Genomic DNA, 18,088 nt, shown 5'->3' with positions numbered 1-18,088 from the left:
GGATGTCGAAGCCTATGCTTTTGTTAGCTACACGCTTCCTCTCAGTGAGTGCTTCCTTCCTGTCTCTGGCCCTTACACAGCAGTGGAAGTTCTAGATTCTGAGCCAGCTATGAGCACCCAGCTTCTGAGTTCAGGTTAGCTTTGCTGAACTGTAAAATCCAGGGAGCCGTGCAAGCTGCACAGGGTCAGGGCTTGAAGGGCAAGCACCCAGACGGTTCTTCTGTGACCCAGGCTGTGTAGCCAGACCAGTGGACACAGGGCTGGAGTGAGGATCAAATGGATAATAGCTTCAAGGGTGGGAAGGTTCCTGAGATTCATAACTCTCTTTAATCTTGACATAGTTGAGTTTCCCCCCGAGTTGTGGCTACTTCCAGTTTAGTGTTGCTGGTGCCACTCTTGACAGCTTCATCAGCTGAGTCTGGCAAGAGTCCTCAGAGAACATCCCTGGAAGGCATTTGGGGGAATCTTCCCTAAGGTGGGAAAATAGCTCCGTACTAGAGGGTGATGCCAACGCCTCCCAGAGGGTCAGTGGCAGGTGAGCCCAAACCCAGGGCGCCTGGCCTGCGTTTATGTTCCTTCCACCATATTCTGTGTTTATTGCTTTGTCAACAAAGAACAAAATGTTGAGCGCTGCTTTATGGGCTCAGGGACCGACTGATTGAGGCAGATAGCCCTATCCGTAGGGAACTCTGGCCAGCTGCATCTCCAAGCTGCCCACCTGCAGTGTCAGATACAGGTGCACAGGCCAGCTGCATCTCCCAGCTGCCCGCCTGCAATGTCAGGTACAGTGCAGGTTCCCAGGTGCTGACTTCCATCTTGTGCTTCCAGCATCCAGAACTCACACAGGAGGATGCCCCTCTTCTTTCGGAAGCGGAAACCCAGTGAGGAGGCTCGGAAGCGCCTAGAGTACCAGATGTGTCTGGTAAGGCAGGTGTATTTTCTCTCCCTCCTAGGCCTCCATGTCTCTAGGGGTCCTTGCTCCTTCCCTCTGCCTTCCCTCCCCTGGGAGTGCCCTTCCTCATAGGCTGAGTATATGGTTGGCTTTTTTTCCCTGCTGGACCTCAGATTGGGCCACCTGCCAAACAGACCAGTAAAAGCAGGCTGTGGCTGTGTCCCTCCCAGCTCCTTATACCTGTGTTTCTTTCCTACTTTCTCCATCCCACAAGTATGTTTTGCCAGAGTGCTTTTTTTGTTGTTGTTTGTGTGTTTTGATTTGGGGAACTGGGCATGGCTCATACCTGAAATTCCAGCACTTGGGAGTCTGAGGCAAGAAGATTGACACAGATTCAAGGCTAGCCATCCCAGCACCCACATGGCAGCTCACAACTGTCTGTAACTCCAGTTCCAGGGGATCTGACACCTTCATACAAACATAACATGTAAGCAAAACACCAAAGTGCATAAAATAAGAATAAATAAATCATTAAGGGGCTGGAGAGATGGCTCAGAGGTTAAGAGCATTGCCTGCTCTTCCAAAGGTCCTGAGTTCAATTCCCAGCAACCACATGGTGGCTCACAACCATCTGTAATGGGGTCTGGTGCCCTCTTCTGGCCTGCAGGCATACACACAGACAGAATATTGTATACATAATAAATAAATAAATCATTAAAAAGTGGGGTTTTTAAGATTTATTTATTTATTTATTTGTATTCAGTGTTCTTTCTGTCTTCGTGTTTGACTGCACACCAGAACAGGGCAACTGATCACATCATTGGTGGTTGTGAGCCACTGTGTGGTTGCTGGGAATTGAACTCAGGACCTCTGGACAGATAGCAGGTGCTCTTAACTTCTGAGCCATTTTCCACCCCTAAAAGGTGTTTTGTTTTCTAAAAAAAATACCATTAATTTTAGGAGAAGCTAAACACCATGAATATGAAACGCTCACAGAATCAACAGAGGTTTTGTAAACATACAGGACTTGAAGATTCTTTCTGTGGGGTTGGCGGGGGTGAGGAGTTGAAACAGAGTTTCTCTCTGTAGACCAGTCTGGCCTCTAACTCAGAGATCTGCCTACCTCCTGCCTCCTGAGTGCTGGAATTAAAGACGTACACCACCACACCCACGAGACATGAAAACTTTTTAAAAGCCTTTCTCTCGAACCTGTGCAGATAGCTAATTCTTGCAGGGTGCAAACAGGAGGATCAGGAGTTGGAGGACAGCTTTGTTTACGAGTTTGAAGCTGCCTGAGACCTTGTCTCAATAAAACCAGTTTAAGGGGGGGGATGGAGAGATGGCTCAGAGGTTAAGAGCATTGCCTGCTCTTCCAAAGGTCCTGAGTTCAATTCCCAGCAACCACATGGTGGCTGTAACTCCAGTTCCTGGGGATCTGATGCCTCTTCTGACCTCTGCCGGCATCAGACATGCATGAGGTGCATACATATGAAATCAATAAATATTAAAAAAAAAACTGTTTAACTTAAAAATGTCTTTTTTCCTTAGGCAAAAGAAGCTGGGGCAGATGACATTCTTGACATCTCTAAATGTGAACTCTCTGAGGTAAAGTAAGGGTGTGTGAGAGCTGTGAGTTTAATCTGTCCTCTGTCCTTGAGGAAAGCAGCGGGTAGACAGAGAGAAGATGGGCAGGTGGCTCCACCAATGAAACGCTTGCCTTGTAAGCATGAGGACTTGTGTTCCCCGGAGCCTGCTAACCAACCATCCTGGCTGAATCAGTGCACTTTAAGTTCAGTGAGAGGCAGGGAATAAGACACTCAGCACCAGTCTCCTGCTTGCGTAGAATGTGTGCACTCAGACGCAGTCAGACACACTAAGAGGTGTTCATTATATTGCATTCTTGTCCAAAAGAATTGAGATCATCTTTTGGCCTCAAGGTAGTCTCCAAAAGTCAGGGCCAAGTTCAAAAATGAGCCAGGTGTAGCAGAGCGCACCTTTACTCCCAGCATTCCATTCAGGAGGTAGAGGTAGCAAAGATGCTGAGTCTGAGGTCAGCCTGGGCTATATAGTAAAACCCTAGAGAAAGGCAGGAAGGGAAATCTGGGGATGAAACTCATTGGTAGAGTTTGTCAAGCATGCAAGATGCCCTAGGTTCAATCCCTAGTACTATGGGAAGAAAGGAAAATAACACTGCGGATTTCTGGGGTGCTGGGAGAGAGGACTCTACCTCCAACAGTTCCTGATACCACAGAGTAGATAGGCTAGGGTGGGCTGAGCAGTCTCCTGCCAGCTGATCGCCAGCTCCTCCATTCTTCCCCAGCCGTCCCCTGGCTTAGCACTGTCCTCAATCCCCTCCCACCAGTGCCGCTGAGAGAGCAGTTGAGGCAGCTGGCAGGTGGGGAGGCTCTGACCCTTCTTTGTCTTGTCTTAGATTCCATTTGGGGCTTTTGCAACATGCAAAGTTCTGCAGAAAAAGGTAAGCAGAGTCGTTGTTCAGAAAACCACTTGCTGGCCGGGCGGTGGTGGCGCATGCCTTTAATCCCAGCACTTGGGAGGCAGAGGCAGGCGGATCTCTGTGAGTTCGAGACCAGCCTGACCTACAAGAGCTAGTTCCAGGACGGGCTCCAAAACCACAGAGAAACCCTGTCTCAAAAAACCAAAAAAAAAGGAAAACCACTTGCTGAATGTCTGCTTGGGGGAAGCTACATGGACGTAGAGGAGCCACTGTCCTCACACAGCCTCCTTCCAGCTCTCTGGCCCTTGCCCTTCTGGTCCGCAGTAGGGATTGTCACGATTAGAGCAGGCTCTGGGATTGTACCACTCTGAGATGCTCCTGGCTCTGACTTTCATAGCCTCGTGACTTAGATAACTTCCTTACACACTCACACCTCTGTTTCTTTTATTAGCTTTTAGCATTTTGTGTGCATATGTATTTTTGCCTGGATATCTATTTGCAATACTTGCATGTGCGCTGTCTGGGGAGGCCAGAAGCCCAGCTGGAACTGGAGTTATAGACGGTTGTGAGCTACCTGTAGATCCTGGGAATCAAACCTAGGTGTTCTTAACTGCAAAACAATCTCCAGCCCACACTCCATTATCTTCATCTGTGGAAGGAAGAAGACATTTATAGCTGTCTCATGGTCTTGTGTGAGTGATAGAGCAGTCTGCCAGTCACACAGCCCAGTTACTACCTCCCCCAGTATTTCATAGAGAGGACGCTCAGTGCATTCTTGCCATCCTCAGAGTTAGAAGGGCGTGAAAGCCTTTCTAGAAGATCATGCCAGGCTTTCCATACAGGTGGGTATGTGCACACCGTCAGAACTGGACCTGGAATGGTGAAACATGTTCCTGCCAATAGCGTAGTGAAATTCTTCTGAGATACCAAAGCAGGAGTCAGTGTCTAACAAGAATAGCCATGGTTGGCGCAGTCTGAGGAGTGGGCCCCATGATAACCCAGGCTAAACGCTTTCACCACGTGGCTTGTTTATTGCCATGGCAACCCTTGGAGAAAGGCACTTAGTACTCTATAACCTAGGAAACGTTAGAACCAGGAAAGGCTAAGCAGGATAGCTGACCCCTTCTAAGGATATAAGGAAGAATTAGACCCCCAAACTCTTCCCCCCCCCCCCCAGGTATCTAGAGTCCAGTTCAGAAGAGCTCATTACTCTAACAGCTCCCCCTTGTGGTCTGGTTGAGCAAAGATGCATGGGGCGCAGCATGGCCGCCCACCTCGCCCTTGGCCTTCCCTGCCTGCTGCTCTCCTGGGACCCGACATTTCTCTCCTCTCTTCTCAGGTGTTGATCGTGCATACGAACCATCTCACGTCCCTGCTTCCCAAATCCTGCAGCCTCTTGAGCCTTGCCACCGTCAAGGTACTGGGCCCTCTCTAGGCACTGGGACTCTGGTGCTCCAGGTGGCAGCTGAGCCTCCACACCCTCCTTGGGTCTTCTCTGTTAAAATATGCCGAAAGGTCCTCACAGATTGGTCACTGTGGTGTCTGAACAGTGTGGTTTCTAAGCATTCCTGGGTGTCGTTGGTAAAGAGAACCCAGCCCCAGCACCTGCCCTCCAAGGCTTCCACTTCTGCTCCTGAACTCAAGCCGAGTCAGCAGAAAGGAGGACATGATGGCCCTAGCGCGGGGAGCAGGAGGGGCGTCCAGAGAGGGCACTGCATCTGATAGTCAGTGGCCTGGGCAGACCCTCCTGACTGTGGACCCCTCCAGGATATGGTTACAGTGTCCGCCCGGGGTTGTTCTGTGTGGAGGTGAGCGTGTAAGGGTGGATCCCACGCTAAGAGTGAAGACTAAAATCCTGCTCTGTCCCAGCGTTCCCTCATTAGCTCCAGCAGTGGGCTTGGAGTGGCTCTGTTCCTCAGTGATTGTGTTTTAGGATATATGGTTTCACTCTGCAGTCCCAGCTGGCTGTGCAGTCCAGTCTTGCCTCAGACTCAGAGTCCCTCTATTGCCTGAGTCCTGGAATTAAAAGTGTATGCCCCCATACATACTACTCGGTGCTTCTAAGAGATCTACTCATTTTTACCTTATGTTTATCATCGTTTACATATATATATATTGTGTGCACCACAAGCATGCAGTGCCTAAGCAAGTCGGAAGATGGCATCAGGTCTCCCATCGGGAGCTGGAGTTATAGGCTCTTGTGAGCTGTCCAGTGTGGATGCTGGGAACCAAACTTGGGTCCCCTGCAAGCACAGCTCTTAACTGCCTAGCCGTCTCCACCCTCACTCCATGCTTTTCTGTTGTTTTCTTTGTGCTGATTTTTATTTTAGTATGTGTGTGTGTGTGTGCGTGCGTGTGTGCGTGCGTGTGTGTGTGTATGTAATCAATATACCCAGGCCCTCACACATACTGATGACGTGCCCTGCCACTGAGTCACACCCCAGCCCACGTGTAATTTCTGTATTCAGTAAAAAGAGAACACGTAAATCAGACATGGTATAGCTGCACGTGTCTGCAATCCTGAACATTGGAGAAGAGGTTGAGGCAAAAGAATTGACTAGCCTGGGCTACACTGTAAGAGCCTGCCTCTAAACCCTGAAAGGAAAACAAGACTATGAGCTGGAGCGCTGGTGGAGCTGGGTGTGCTGGCATGCACCTTCCCTTCATCGCGGCAGAGCAAGCGGAGCTCTGTAAGTTCAATACTAGCCAGGTTACATAGTGCGAGACCTTGTCTCAGGAAAAGTGGGGGGGGGATGGTGGCGCACACCTTTAATCCCAGCACTCAGGAGGCAGAGGCAGGCGGATCTCTGTAGGCCAGACTGGTTCACTGAATTCCAAGATAGCCAGGGCTATGTAGAGAAACACTATCTCAAAAAAAAAAAAAAAAAAGTGACAAAGATTATGAGGCAGGATGCTGAACGAACGGTGGGCAGGAGGAAGGGTTGTTGTGGGTGTCTGAGTCCTTTGTACGATCGATCGAAGAGGGTCACTGCGGGATTAAATAAGGCCTTGCAGGCAGAAGGGAGGGCCAGCCATGCCGAAGATGATTTAGTGACGGTCACACAAAAGTTGTTTCTTAGGGAAAAACAAGTTCCTTATACCAATCCCGAACCTAATCTACACTTCTAGAAGGAGCACCTCACCCTTGAGTTTTCAGTCCTCACCGTGCACTGTTTGCAGAACCCAGGTGTGCCAGGGCCGTCATGTTACTAAAGTCGCAGAGGCTGTGAAGGTCCTTCAGAGAAACAACTGTAAACAGCAGTCACTGTCTTCCACATGATTCCTTCAGGTCCAAGTGCTTCCAGAAAACAGCTCTCGTTCTGGTGTTTCCCCTAGATACAAAGACTCTGTTAGAGTTCCTGCTACAGGTTGCCACAATGTTACCGGGCTATGAGGAGGCCTCGTCATCTTCAGCTGCTCTGCATTCTGCATTTCTGGGGCCTGACAGACGTGTTTGTTCTGTAGGTTCTGGATCTCCATGACAACCAGCTGACAGCCCTTCCTGATGACATGGGACAGCTGACAGCCCTGCAGGTAAGGCTGTAGGGCACGGGCTTCTGTAATGCTGGGACGTTCTGATGTGTTGTCGCGGTGGGACCCGGCTGCACTGCACTGGGCACCGGCGCTGCCTTTCCCATCGCAGCCTGGCTATGAGGGGTTCTCCACCAGGACTTGGCATGTACTTCATGGTAGTTCATGGTTTCACAGCTTTAACTGTTCCTCCCCAAAAAACAAACACCTAGGGGGTTTCCATCTTAAAGACAAATTCCAGAAGGGGCTGGAGAGATGGCTCAGAGGTTAAGAGCATTGCTTCCTCTTCGAAAGGTCCTGAGTTCAATTCCCAGCAACCACATGGTGGCTCACAACCATCTGTAATGAGGTCTGGTGCCCTCTTCTGGCCTGCAGGCATACACACAGACAGAATATTGTATACATAATAAATAAATATTAAAAAAAAAAAAAAACAGATTCCAGAGACTGTAGATCTGCCTCGAAAAGTACCCTGGTTAGGTTCCCTGCAGCTACATGGCAGCTCACAGCTGTCTGTAACTCCAGTTTCAGGGGACCCGATGGCCTCTTCTGGCCTCCACAGGTATTGCATACATGTGGTACCTGAGTTTGCTTTTTGTTTTTTTGGTCTTCTGAAACAAGGTTTTTCTGTGTAATAGCCCTAGCTGTCCTGGAACTCGCTCTATAGACCAGGCTGGCCTTGAACTCACAGAGATCCGCCTGCTTCTGCCTCCCCAGTGCTGGGATTAAAGGCGTGCGCCACTAGCACCTGGTGATGCATAAGTTTTATTTATTTATTTATTTATTTATTTATTCATTTATTTATTTATTTATTATGTAAACAATGGTCTGCCTGCATGTATCCCTGCAGACAGAAGTTGGCACCAGATCTTATTACCAGTGGTTGTGAGCCACATGTGGTTGCTGGGAATTGAACTCAGGACCTCTGAAAGAGCAGTCAATGCTCTTAGCCACTGAGCCATCTCTCTAGCTCGATGCATAAGTTTTTATATATTATTATTTTTTTTTTTTTTTTTTTGGTTTTTTTTTTTTCGAGACAGGGTTTCTCTGTGTCTTTGGAGCCTGTCCTGGAACTAGCTCTTGTAGATCAAGCTGGTCTGGTCTCGAACTCACAGAGATTCACCTGCCTCTGCCTCCCAAGTGCTGGGATTAAAGGCATGTGCCACCACCACCCGGCTATATATTATTTTTAAAGGACAAATTCCTTTTTTTTTTTTTTTTTTTTTGGTTTTTCGAGACAGGGTTTTTTCGATATGCCAAACCAATTTTGGGTCGAGTGCATTTAACGAGAACAAAACAAAAGGCTCATAAGAACGTTTCAGAAAAAAACAAAAAGTTTAAAAAAATGTTGAGTCAAAAAGTCAAACAATAAAGAAATTAAGATTTCTTGGAAAAAAAACAAAAAAACAAAAAAAAGGACAAATTCCTTTTTTTTTTTTTTTTTTTTTGGTTTTTCGAGACAGGGTTTCTCTGTGGTTTTGGAGCCTGTCCTGGAACTAGCTCTTGTAGACCAGGCTGGTCTCGAACTCATAGAGATCCGCCTGCCTCTGCCTCCCGAGTGCTGGGATTAAAGGCGTGCGCCACCACCGCCCGGCGTTAAAGGACAAATTCTGTACTCTCTGGCTCCCTGGTCCTTTGTGGGTAGCTGTCCCTGCCCTGGCTGAGTGCTTTATTTGGGGCTAGCCTGAGCTATGCCTCCCCATTGCTCAACACTAGATCACCATATCCTAACCCTCACTGCCTCACTGAGCCCCTAATGGCCTTTCTGTCACCACATTGATTCATGCAATCCCTGGGCATTCTGCAGCTAATTTAGATGGTGAAGCCTCAATTAGGAGTGTGTTCAAGAACTTAGCTTGGCTCTCTTGAACACATAACTTCTGTAAAACTCAGTTTTCTCATCCCTTAGATGGGACCATAACAGCCCGTGCCTCCCTCTCAGGGCTGTAGAAGGGTATAAAGGCAGGTCTGCTCAGTGCCTGGGTGATGCAGGCTATGCTTGCACTCTTACCCTGTAGGCTTCTCGTATCGTTGTTTCCTTCCTTAGGTACTGAATGTGGAAAGGAACCAACTGACGCATCTCCCGCGCTCTGTCGGGAACCTGCTTCAGCTCCAGACCCTCAACGTGAAAGGTGGGTCCACACCTCCAGGATCAGGACAGCTCTCTGGTGCTCTTCCCGGGAGCCACCGAGTGGGAGGGTGATGCCAAAAGCCATAGTGACCCCGGCCCCAGCTAGCTCAGTCTGTCTCTGGTCACAAACCAGAGGCTGTGGGCAAAGGCAGACCATAGTGAGTGATGGGAAGAGAGTGGGCTAACGGGCAGGACAGGAGGTGCCGCTGCAGTGGCTCTGCGTGGCTCGGGACACTTTGAGTAATGCTGCCCCGTGGATGTGGCTGGTCTGATGAGTCCACGAGACAGGCTAACATGAGGAAAATAAGGCTCTGAGCTGTGGCCTGTCAGGACCCCTTCCCCTGCAGTGAGGTAGTGACTAGCCAAGATATCAGTGTGCTGTTCTTGGCCTCCAAAGAGGACTTGCCTTTCTGTGGCCAGGCTCTTATCTTACCCTTGTTGCCCCTAGCCTCTCAGCGCAGAGAGACTCAGCTCATCATGTGACTGTGGGAAGTAGCGTGCTCTATTACAGAGGAGAAGTGGCACAGGGAAGGGAGGCTGGGGTCCTGAGTAGCAGTGTCAGGAGGTGGCAGCAGGCTTTGGGTCCCTGCAGACAACAAGCTGAAGGAGCTTCCTGAGACCCTGGGGGAGCTGCGAAGCTTGCGTACCCTCGACATTAGTGAAAACGAGGTTCGGAGACTGCCGCTGATGCTGGCTCACGTGCGGACCCTGGAGGTAAGGGGGCACTCTCTCGGGTGTCACCGAGGGCTGCCGTACGACTGTTTGTCATGTGATGACCTTGCTGCCATCCTGGCAGCGGGAGGGCATAAGTCCAAGTGAAGAAGGACGGGTTGAGCCCAGAAGGGTCCCCACTCTATGGCCTTGGAGCCAGATTTGAAGAAGAGGGAGAGTTGGGACATAGCCATGGACTTGGGAGCCTTCAGTGGAAGAGCAGAACGAAGAGGGGCTAGAACGGGCGGTGAACAGGAAAGCTGGGCGTGGAACGGAGGCAAGGTGGAGACCTGGGCTCGGTGTGGAAAGTGGATCTCGTCAGAGCACAGGTGGGTAGGGTGAGAATGTCCTGGGACCCCGTGAGTCACCTCGGGGTGAATGAGGAAGCTCCCCACACCAGGCTGCGCACACCAGAGGAGTCTGTGTCCTCGCAGTCTGCAAGAAAATCTAAGATCCCAGTGTTGACAGGGTTGTTCCTTTAAGGCTTCTCTCTGCAGGTGGCCTGTCTGTCCTGGGCCCATCCTCTGTCTCTGAATACTGTCAAATCTCTTCCTTCTCAAAGGACACCAGTCAGATTGGTCCAGCCTGGCTCTAAATGTGAATTCTGGAGTCTTCAGAATTAAGACTTCAGTGTATAAAGCAGGGACACAGCAAACCCACCACAGACGCCACCACTAGGTGGCCCACTCAGGGACAGTGGGCTCTTGGTCCTGACAGGGTGGCTTGTTGCTCCTCAGGCACTTTTGCATGTTTTTTGAGATTAAGTCTTGTGTAGTCCAGGCTGACCTTGAATTTACTTTGTAGCTCCTCCTGCCTGTACTTGCTGAGATTACAGATGTGCACCAGTATACTCAGTTTCTGTGGTGCCAGGTATCAAACCCAAGGCTTCGCTCTGCCAGCTGAACCACCTCCCAGCCCCTCGTTGGCACTGTCTGAGACTGGGCCTGTGCTAACTCCCAGACCCTCCCTCCCCCGCCCCCGTGAGGCATGTCCTGTTATGACTTTGCCGATGAAGAAACTGGGGCACACAGCTGCCATAGATGGGATTGGCCATTACAGCCTCTGGAACAACCCTATGTAAAGCTCAGAGTCTGGAATAGGGACTTATCTGTCACAGTGTTGACAGCTTGTCTGAGCATTCCAGAACTCCCTAGATCTTTTGGCGAATAACCTCCGTCAAGCCAGACTGCAGAGCAGAGGTGTCTGGGAAGGTGGCAGCTGGACAGAGACAGCACATCTGTGTTGCCCCTCACATGGTGGTGAAGCACATTGTGCTCAGCCAGCTCTGTTCTGTGTCTCTCGGGAGAACGTTCTGTGGTGATGGGCATTTCTACTGACTGCTGCCCAATTCGGTGACCGTGTACATCTCTTGAGCGTTTGGGATGTGGCTGGTGCCACCACAGAATTGAATGGTGTTGTTGAGTCTCTATTAATTCCCAGGTAAAAAGTCACATGCTTTACAGTTGCTTGGGCCCTGATTCTATCCTAAGATACTGGAGCCCTGAGGGACTGAGGCTGTGCTTCAGTGGGGGAGCACTTGCCTAGCGTGCCTGAGCCCCAACACTGCAGCAGAAGATCAGATGGGACTTGTTGCCCGGCTGCTTCTTTAAAAAACTCTTGGGAGCCGGGCGGTGGTGGTGCACGCCTTTAATCCCAGCACTCGGGAGGCAGAGGCAGGCGGATCTCTGGGAGTTCGAGTCCAACCTGGTCTACAAGAGCTAGTTCCAGGACAGGAACCAAAAAGCTACGGAGAAACCCTGTCTCAAAAAAAAAAAAAAAAAAAAAAAAAAAAAAAAAAAAACTCTTGGGAGCTTCTTGGCCCCCTGAACAGACATTTTTCAGGGTGAGAGCTCGGGCATTGTCAATGAGGCCATATTGTGTGCCAACTCCATTCAAATGCTGTGCCCTGTTACCTACCATAGATCCCGTCAAATCAGGGACACCACGCCTGTGTGACACTGAGGGAAGTTGAGCCAAGTGACCTGTCTAAGGTGCACAGCAGGCTGTGCTGGGCTGGGCTTGAAGGCCAAGTGTCTCTCAAGAGGCAGAACCCCCGCAGGTAATAGAAATACTGTCATCTGTGCAGCCACGGGGCCCAACCTGACATGAATCCATATAGCCAAGGTGGCCTTTACTAATTAAAACTGAAATTAAGGTTGCTGTGCACCTGTAATCTTGACACTTGGGAGGCAGAGGCAGGCAGATCACAGGTTCCAATGCAGCCTGGGCCATGACTCAGTGAGGAAAGTGCTCGCAAAGGACCTGATCTCAGTCCTAGAGCCAGGCACCTGCAATCCCAGCCCGGGAGGTAGAGATGGCAGGTCCCTGGGCCTTGCTAGCCGGCTAACCTAGCCATTTTACCAAGTTCCAGGCCAGTGAGTGACTATCTCCAAAAACAAAGTGAGTGGTTCCTAATGAACAACACTCAGGCTTATCCTCTGTCCCTCCACATACACACACACACGTGTACACCCAAGCATGCACACACAGCTCAAGAAATGCAAATGGCCACATGTGACTCTCAGCCACCATACTGGGCAGCGTGGCCCAGAGTCCACACTCAAGCTACCACAGTGATGACTCGTGGTGCTCCTAGGAGGCAGGGGAGACAGCAAAACCAAGCGACTTTCAACTGTGCTGGGTGGTGACGTGGTATACACAGTAAAGGGGTTCCCTGTGCCCACAGACGCTGAGCCTCGATGCCACATCCATGGTCTACCCCCCGCCAGAGGTGTGTGGTGCTGGAACTGCAGCCGTGCAGCAGTTCCTTTGCAAAGGTAAAGGCAGCCCCCTCTGATCTCCCCCCACCCCATGGCTGTCCCTTGTCACAGGCTTGAGACCAGGTGGTATAAACTGCCTGGTCAGCGGTCAGCGTCCAGTGAGGGCAGCATGTCCAATGAAGCATGGCACAGAGATGGAAGCACCAGGCTGAGCTCAGGAGAGATTAGGCTTAGGCTAGGGCTGGGGAAGGCCTGTCTGAGGAAGCAACTTGGCTGACACCACCGGAGCAGGGAGCTAGGGCCAGGAGAAGAGACAGTGTTTCTAGCAGAGGAGGCAAGTGATAAGAGACCTAGAGGAAGGGAGGGGAACCTGGGGTACTGTGGAGCCAGTGTGGCTGGAGTGCTGAAGGCCAAGAAGGAAAAATTGGGGGGGGGGTGCCCAGCAGGAAGCTGGGTTTTGTAGAGTAAGTAGTAACTAGAAGAAGGGGGACAGGCAGACCCTGGTGGCCTGGGGCACCGGAAGGGAGTAGCTTCGGGCTGTTACACCTGTCAATGTGATTTTGTGGTGTCCTCAGAGCAAGCCTCTTGTCTGAATTATTCTTGAAGTGGTACAAAGAGAATTAAAGGCTAATCTTATCAGTATGCAAATGATCCCAGACCTGCTGGCCTGGGTCTTCAGGAAAAACCAAAAACAAAAACTGAACTCCAGTTCAATGAGGTCAGGCCTTGGCTCCTGCCGCCCAAAGCTGGGGAAGTGACTCAGCTGCCACGTGCTGGCCTCTTAAACTGAAGCCCTAAATTGGACCCCAATACCACATAATGTGCGTGTAATCATAAACCCATAATCCAAGCATTCCAGAGGTAGAATCAGGTCTGTAGTAGTGCTGGAGTCCCTGCATCAGTCCCAGTCCTGGACCAGCCTGGGTTACATTGTGAGTTCAAGGTTAGCATGAGCAAGACCCCGTCTCTCTCCCTCATTGTATGTTGTTAGTATGTGTTCGAGCTGAACATCCAGGTCCCCAGCTCAGTTAGTTCCCTGACTAGGTGTTCGCCCAACAGAAAGAGCAGCCGTGTTGTCCGCAGACGCCCACGGAAGCTGTCCCCATAGTAGTGCCCCAGTAGAGAATGAGTGAGTGGTTTCAGACTCGCATGTGAGAAGCACACAGCGTTGAAAGAACAAACTCTGCATGCGGCAAGCGGGAAGGTCTCTGCCGGAGTAGAGGGTCCTTGTACCTGGCAGATCCTTAGAATTTTAACACCTGGGGAAACAGAAGGAAGATTGTGAGCTTGAGGCCAGCCTGGGCTACCTACTGAGACTCTCAATACCCAAGAATGTTGTAAGATCCTCTAATGCATATATAAACAATAGACACAAAAATAAAGCAGTAAATTTGCGTATGCTGACTGCAGAACTCAAATACATGACATCATATTTTTCCCTCCCTAGGGGGTTGAACCAGGGCCCTCACACATGCTAGGCAAGGGCTCTACCACTTAGTGTATCCCAACCCTTTGTATGTTTTCATTTTGAGACAGGGTCTTACTAAGTAATTCACACTGGCCTTGAACTTGCTCTGTAGCTCTGATAGGCTTAGAACTAGCAGCCACCCTGGTTTCTTTTCTTTTTCGAGACAGGGTTCCTCTGTAACTTTGGGGCCTGTCCTGGAACTAGCTCTTGTAGACCAGGCTGGTCTTGAATTCACAGAGATCCACCTGCCTCTGCCTCCCGAGTGCTGGGATTAAAAGCGTGCGCTACCACTGTCCAGCCACCCTGGTTTCTGAATAGTTAGGATTATAAGCCTATGTCTCCAGGTCTGACGTTGGACAATAATAACTAGACAGCAGCGAGGCCCAGCCTTGGGAGTTTGAGAGTGAACTGAGCCAGCAAGGTGGCTTCAGTGGCGGAGGGAGGACGAGAGTGAGGGCATAGGAGCAAGCAGCGGGGTGCTCCTGGCCAGCCTGTGCCCCTTCTCCCGTAGAGTCAGGATTGGAATACTACCCTCCTTCTCAGTACCTACTGCCAGTCCTGGAGCAGGATGGAGCTGAGAACTCCCAGGACAGCCCCGATGGAGCCATAAACAGATTCTCCAGGGAGGCGGCTGATTGGCAGGTAAGATATGCTGCCAGCAGGGGCATACCTGTGTGGCTGTTCTGTGAAGGCTGCTGGCATAAGGGGTTCAGAGCTGTAGCTACGGATTTCTCCATTCAGACCCACAGACCCAGCTACCTCAGCTGTCTAGGCCACCAGCTCACCACATCAGCTGTCCAGGTCTCCTCTCTGTTCCCTGGACAAACCATGTCCCTTTCCCCAGCGTCTTAGGGCAAGCCATTCCCGCCTGGAACTCTCCGCACTCTTCCATTTTCATTTTATCTTACTAATTGTTTAATAGGTATCTAAGGATAACCTTGAACTTTAAAAAATCTATTATTTTGTATGTGTGTATGTGTGTCAAACGTACAGTGGTTCTCACGCTGGAGCCTCCCAGGCCCCTTTATCGGTTCTCATCCTTCCATCTCCTCATGCCAGTGAAGCAGGCTGGCTGGGCCAGTGGGAACCGCAGCCACCACCCTTCCTCACCTCTGGCTCTTCTCTCCCCAGAACTGGTTCTCTGACTACGAGAAGCGAAAGGTAAGGGCCCTCCCTGCCGCTTTTCTTCTGGAGGATGGCAGCTCCCTGGAGACTTGCAGGGCAGCTCCCTTCTGCTCTGCATCTTGTCCCCACAGGAGCAGAAGATGCTGGAGAAGCTGGAGTTTGAGCGGCGCCTGGAGCTCGGGCAGCGAGAGCACGCCGAACTGCTGCAGCAGAGCCACAATCACAAGGAGGAGATCCTTCAGTCAGTCAAGCAGGTGCGTGGCCACCCGCCAGCCTGCCTGTGCCCCAACTCTGTGGCCTCCTGGCGTAGGCCAAGGCACCAAATGGCCAATCAGGGATTAAGCTGCACCACCATCCCTGGGAAGCAGGAATGGCAGCCCTGACTGCTGGGCACAGTGGACACTGATATGCCTTACAGGGAGGGAGGGACCAGCCCAAGGTCACAGAGAGCCTGCCCAAAGTGAGACAGGAACGCCACTTCCTCCAGCCGAAACCCTGACTATGCCCGCACCTGTGGTCCCTGTGTCTCTCCCACTGCAGGAGCAGACTCGGCTCGAGCAGGGTCTAAGTGAGCGCCAGCGCTGCCTGGACGCAGAGCGGCAGCAGCTGCGGGAGCAGCTGAAGCAGAGCGAGCAGAGCATCGCCAGCCGCATCCAGAGACTCCTGCAGGACAATCAGAGGTCAGTCCTGGCCTGACTCCGGAATAGCCTCTGAGGGACAGGGTCCTTTCTCTCAGTCTTCCCTGGCCCAAACATTCCTCTGTTAGGGTCCGAGGAAGGCGATTCCGCTGCTCTGATTTGGGGGTACAGAATGGGGTTCTGTCACAGGCCTGTTAACTGCATTTAGCCACACCGGGCCCATCCCCCTTCTACGTATTAGCGGGTGAAAGTCACAGCTTGCTCCTGCATTTGGCTTCCGCATTGCCTGTTGCCCCGAGGGTGGCCGCTCACCCTGTAGGGAGCAAACTGTCGTATATAGGAACCACCAAGCCAGATCATGATGAGGTTGGAGAGAGTAGCTGAGAGGAGATCCCGTGTCTGAAGACATCTGGTTAGGGTCCACCACAGGAAGAGTCTAGAAACCGGCTGTAGCTCTAGCCCAGGCTTCCTTCTCCCATGCCTCGGGTCCTTTTCTTCTAAGGAGACTTGGCTGGCGCCTCTGTGCCAAGCACTGTGTTCCCACATTGTTTTGTTTTTATAAGACAAGTTTCTCCATGCAGCCCTGGCTGTCCTAGAACACGCTCTGTAGACCAGATTGGCTCAAACTCAGAGATCCTCCTGCCTCTGCCTCCCAGGTGCCGGGATTAAAGTCCAGCTGTCTAAGAAGCACTCTCCCTTCCTGGCACAGGAGAGCCTTCTAGGCCTTCACAGCCCGAGAACAGAGCTCCTGGGTAGTGAGCTCAGCCATTGTTGGGAGGTGGGCAGCTTGGCTGGGCACATCATCGCTGGTGCTCACAGGGCCAATCTCTGGTTTTTCCACAGGCAGAAGAAGAGTTCTGAGATCCTGAAATCGCTAGAGAATGAGAGGTGAGTGAGCCTAGGGATTATGTGCCTAGAGAAAGCTCCCTGCTCTGGGGCTGGGGGAGGGGGGGCATAGGCTCCTCCCTTGTCCAGGGAAGCCTCCTGGCAGTCTAGAAGAGTCACCTCTTGGCATCTAGTTAGTAATAGCTCTTCTTTAGTTTCTTAAAATATATGTACATTCTCAAGAAGAACAGAATTATGAAGGAAGGTGGATCTGTAATGCCCATCAGCTATAAAACACTTTTAATAATTCACATTTAGTTCAGGTGTGGTGGCACACGCTTTTAATCTCAGCACTAGGGAGGCAGAGGCAATCAGATGTTTTGAGTTCAAGCCCAGCCTGGTCTACAAAATGAGTTCCAGAACACCCAGGTCTACATAGAGAGACCCTGTCCCAAACCAAAATAAATGAATAAAATTTTTAAAAACCCACATTTGTAGAAATAAAAAGAATATTATACTTTTGTCCCTCAAACCACAGCTGCTCAAGTCCCTCAAATAAAGGGAAATATTCAACCTATGGGTCACAAGGGGTCGAATGACCATTTTACAGGGGTCACCTAAGACCATCAGAAAGCACAGATACTTACATTCTGATTCATAACAGTAGCGAAATTACAGTTATAAAGTAGCAGCCAAAATGATCTTTATGGTTGGGGTCACTGCAGCATGAGGAGCTGTGTTAAGAGGCCGCAGCATCCGGAAGGTTGAGAAGCGCTGGCCTGGGGCCTCGCGTGTTTCTCACACTGCTCGGTATGCTTCCTGATACCTGATACGAAATGTGTGCTATGCGAATAGCAGCTCCGCTCCGTTGCTTAGGAAATCGCGGGAAACACACTCACACCGTTACAGACATAAGATTTTTCCAGGTATTACTGACCAGCGGTCGGTTGACTCTGCAGACGGGGAACCCACAGGTACATGGGACCACTGCATCCCTCCCTGCTAAATGCGGGCAGCTTGAAAGCAGAATGGACATGCATTGCTCTTCAGATGCTTTGCGTGTAGAAAACAAAGGGAGCCCTCCCCAGGGTGACGCTGGGTGTCTGTGATAGACAGGAAGTACGAGCAGTGGCCTTGGTTTTTCTCTTTGTCAAGCTGACTCCTTTAAGGTACATTGCATTTGTCGTCAGGAAAGTAATAAGTCAGGCTTGGTACACGCTGTCATTCTAGCCTTAGGGAAGTGAAGCGGGAATTCAGAAGGATCAGGAGATCAAAGCCAGTTTTTATTACATAGTGAGTATTCATACCGGAAATGGACCGAGAGATGGCTCAGTACGGAGTTACCTGCACAGCATGAGGACCTGAGTTCACACCATCCTTAGTGTCTGTGTAAAACCCAAGCACGGCAGTGTGTCTTGTAGCTGCAGGACTGGGAGGTCAGAGCTCCTGACCAGCCAGCATGGCAAAGCTTATGAGCTTCAGGTTCCATGAGAAACCTTGTCTCAAAAAATAAGGTAGAGCCGGGCGGTGGTGGCGAACGCCTTTAATCCCAGCACTCGGGAGGCAGAGGCAGGCGGATCTCTGTGAGTTCG

General features: G+C 50.8%; 1 protein-coding gene across 2 annotated transcripts in view; it reads left to right on the top strand.

Annotated features, from left to right (window-relative positions):
• Positions 1–18,088, top strand: part of Lrsam1 (leucine rich repeat and sterile alpha motif containing 1) — a 35,484-nt gene that overhangs the window by 1,166 nt on the left and 16,230 nt on the right. For both annotated transcript variants that reach the window (XM_057755360.1, XM_057755359.1), the window contains exons 3-15: positions 829–922; positions 2,441–2,497; positions 3,324–3,368; positions 4,687–4,764; positions 6,813–6,881; positions 8,926–9,010; positions 9,602–9,723; positions 12,407–12,497; positions 14,420–14,550; positions 15,040–15,069; positions 15,165–15,287; positions 15,574–15,713; positions 16,515–16,559. In XM_057755360.1, coding sequence (XP_057611343.1) covers positions 851–922; positions 2,441–2,497; positions 3,324–3,368; positions 4,687–4,764; positions 6,813–6,881; positions 8,926–9,010; positions 9,602–9,723; positions 12,407–12,497; positions 14,420–14,550; positions 15,040–15,069; positions 15,165–15,287; positions 15,574–15,713; positions 16,515–16,559 — 1,088 coding nt within the window. In that variant the 5' untranslated portion in view covers positions 829–850. The remainder of the gene's footprint in view (positions 1–828; positions 923–2,440; positions 2,498–3,323; positions 3,369–4,686; positions 4,765–6,812; positions 6,882–8,925; positions 9,011–9,601; positions 9,724–12,406; positions 12,498–14,419; positions 14,551–15,039; positions 15,070–15,164; positions 15,288–15,573; positions 15,714–16,514; positions 16,560–18,088) is intronic.

This window comes from Chionomys nivalis, chromosome 22 (assembly GCF_950005125.1).
Source record: "Chionomys nivalis chromosome 22, mChiNiv1.1, whole genome shotgun sequence".
NCBI lineage: Eukaryota > Metazoa > Chordata > Mammalia > Rodentia > Cricetidae > Chionomys > Chionomys nivalis.
Note: the sequence above shows the minus strand (reverse complement) of the source record. Positions and strands in the feature narration are given on the sequence as shown.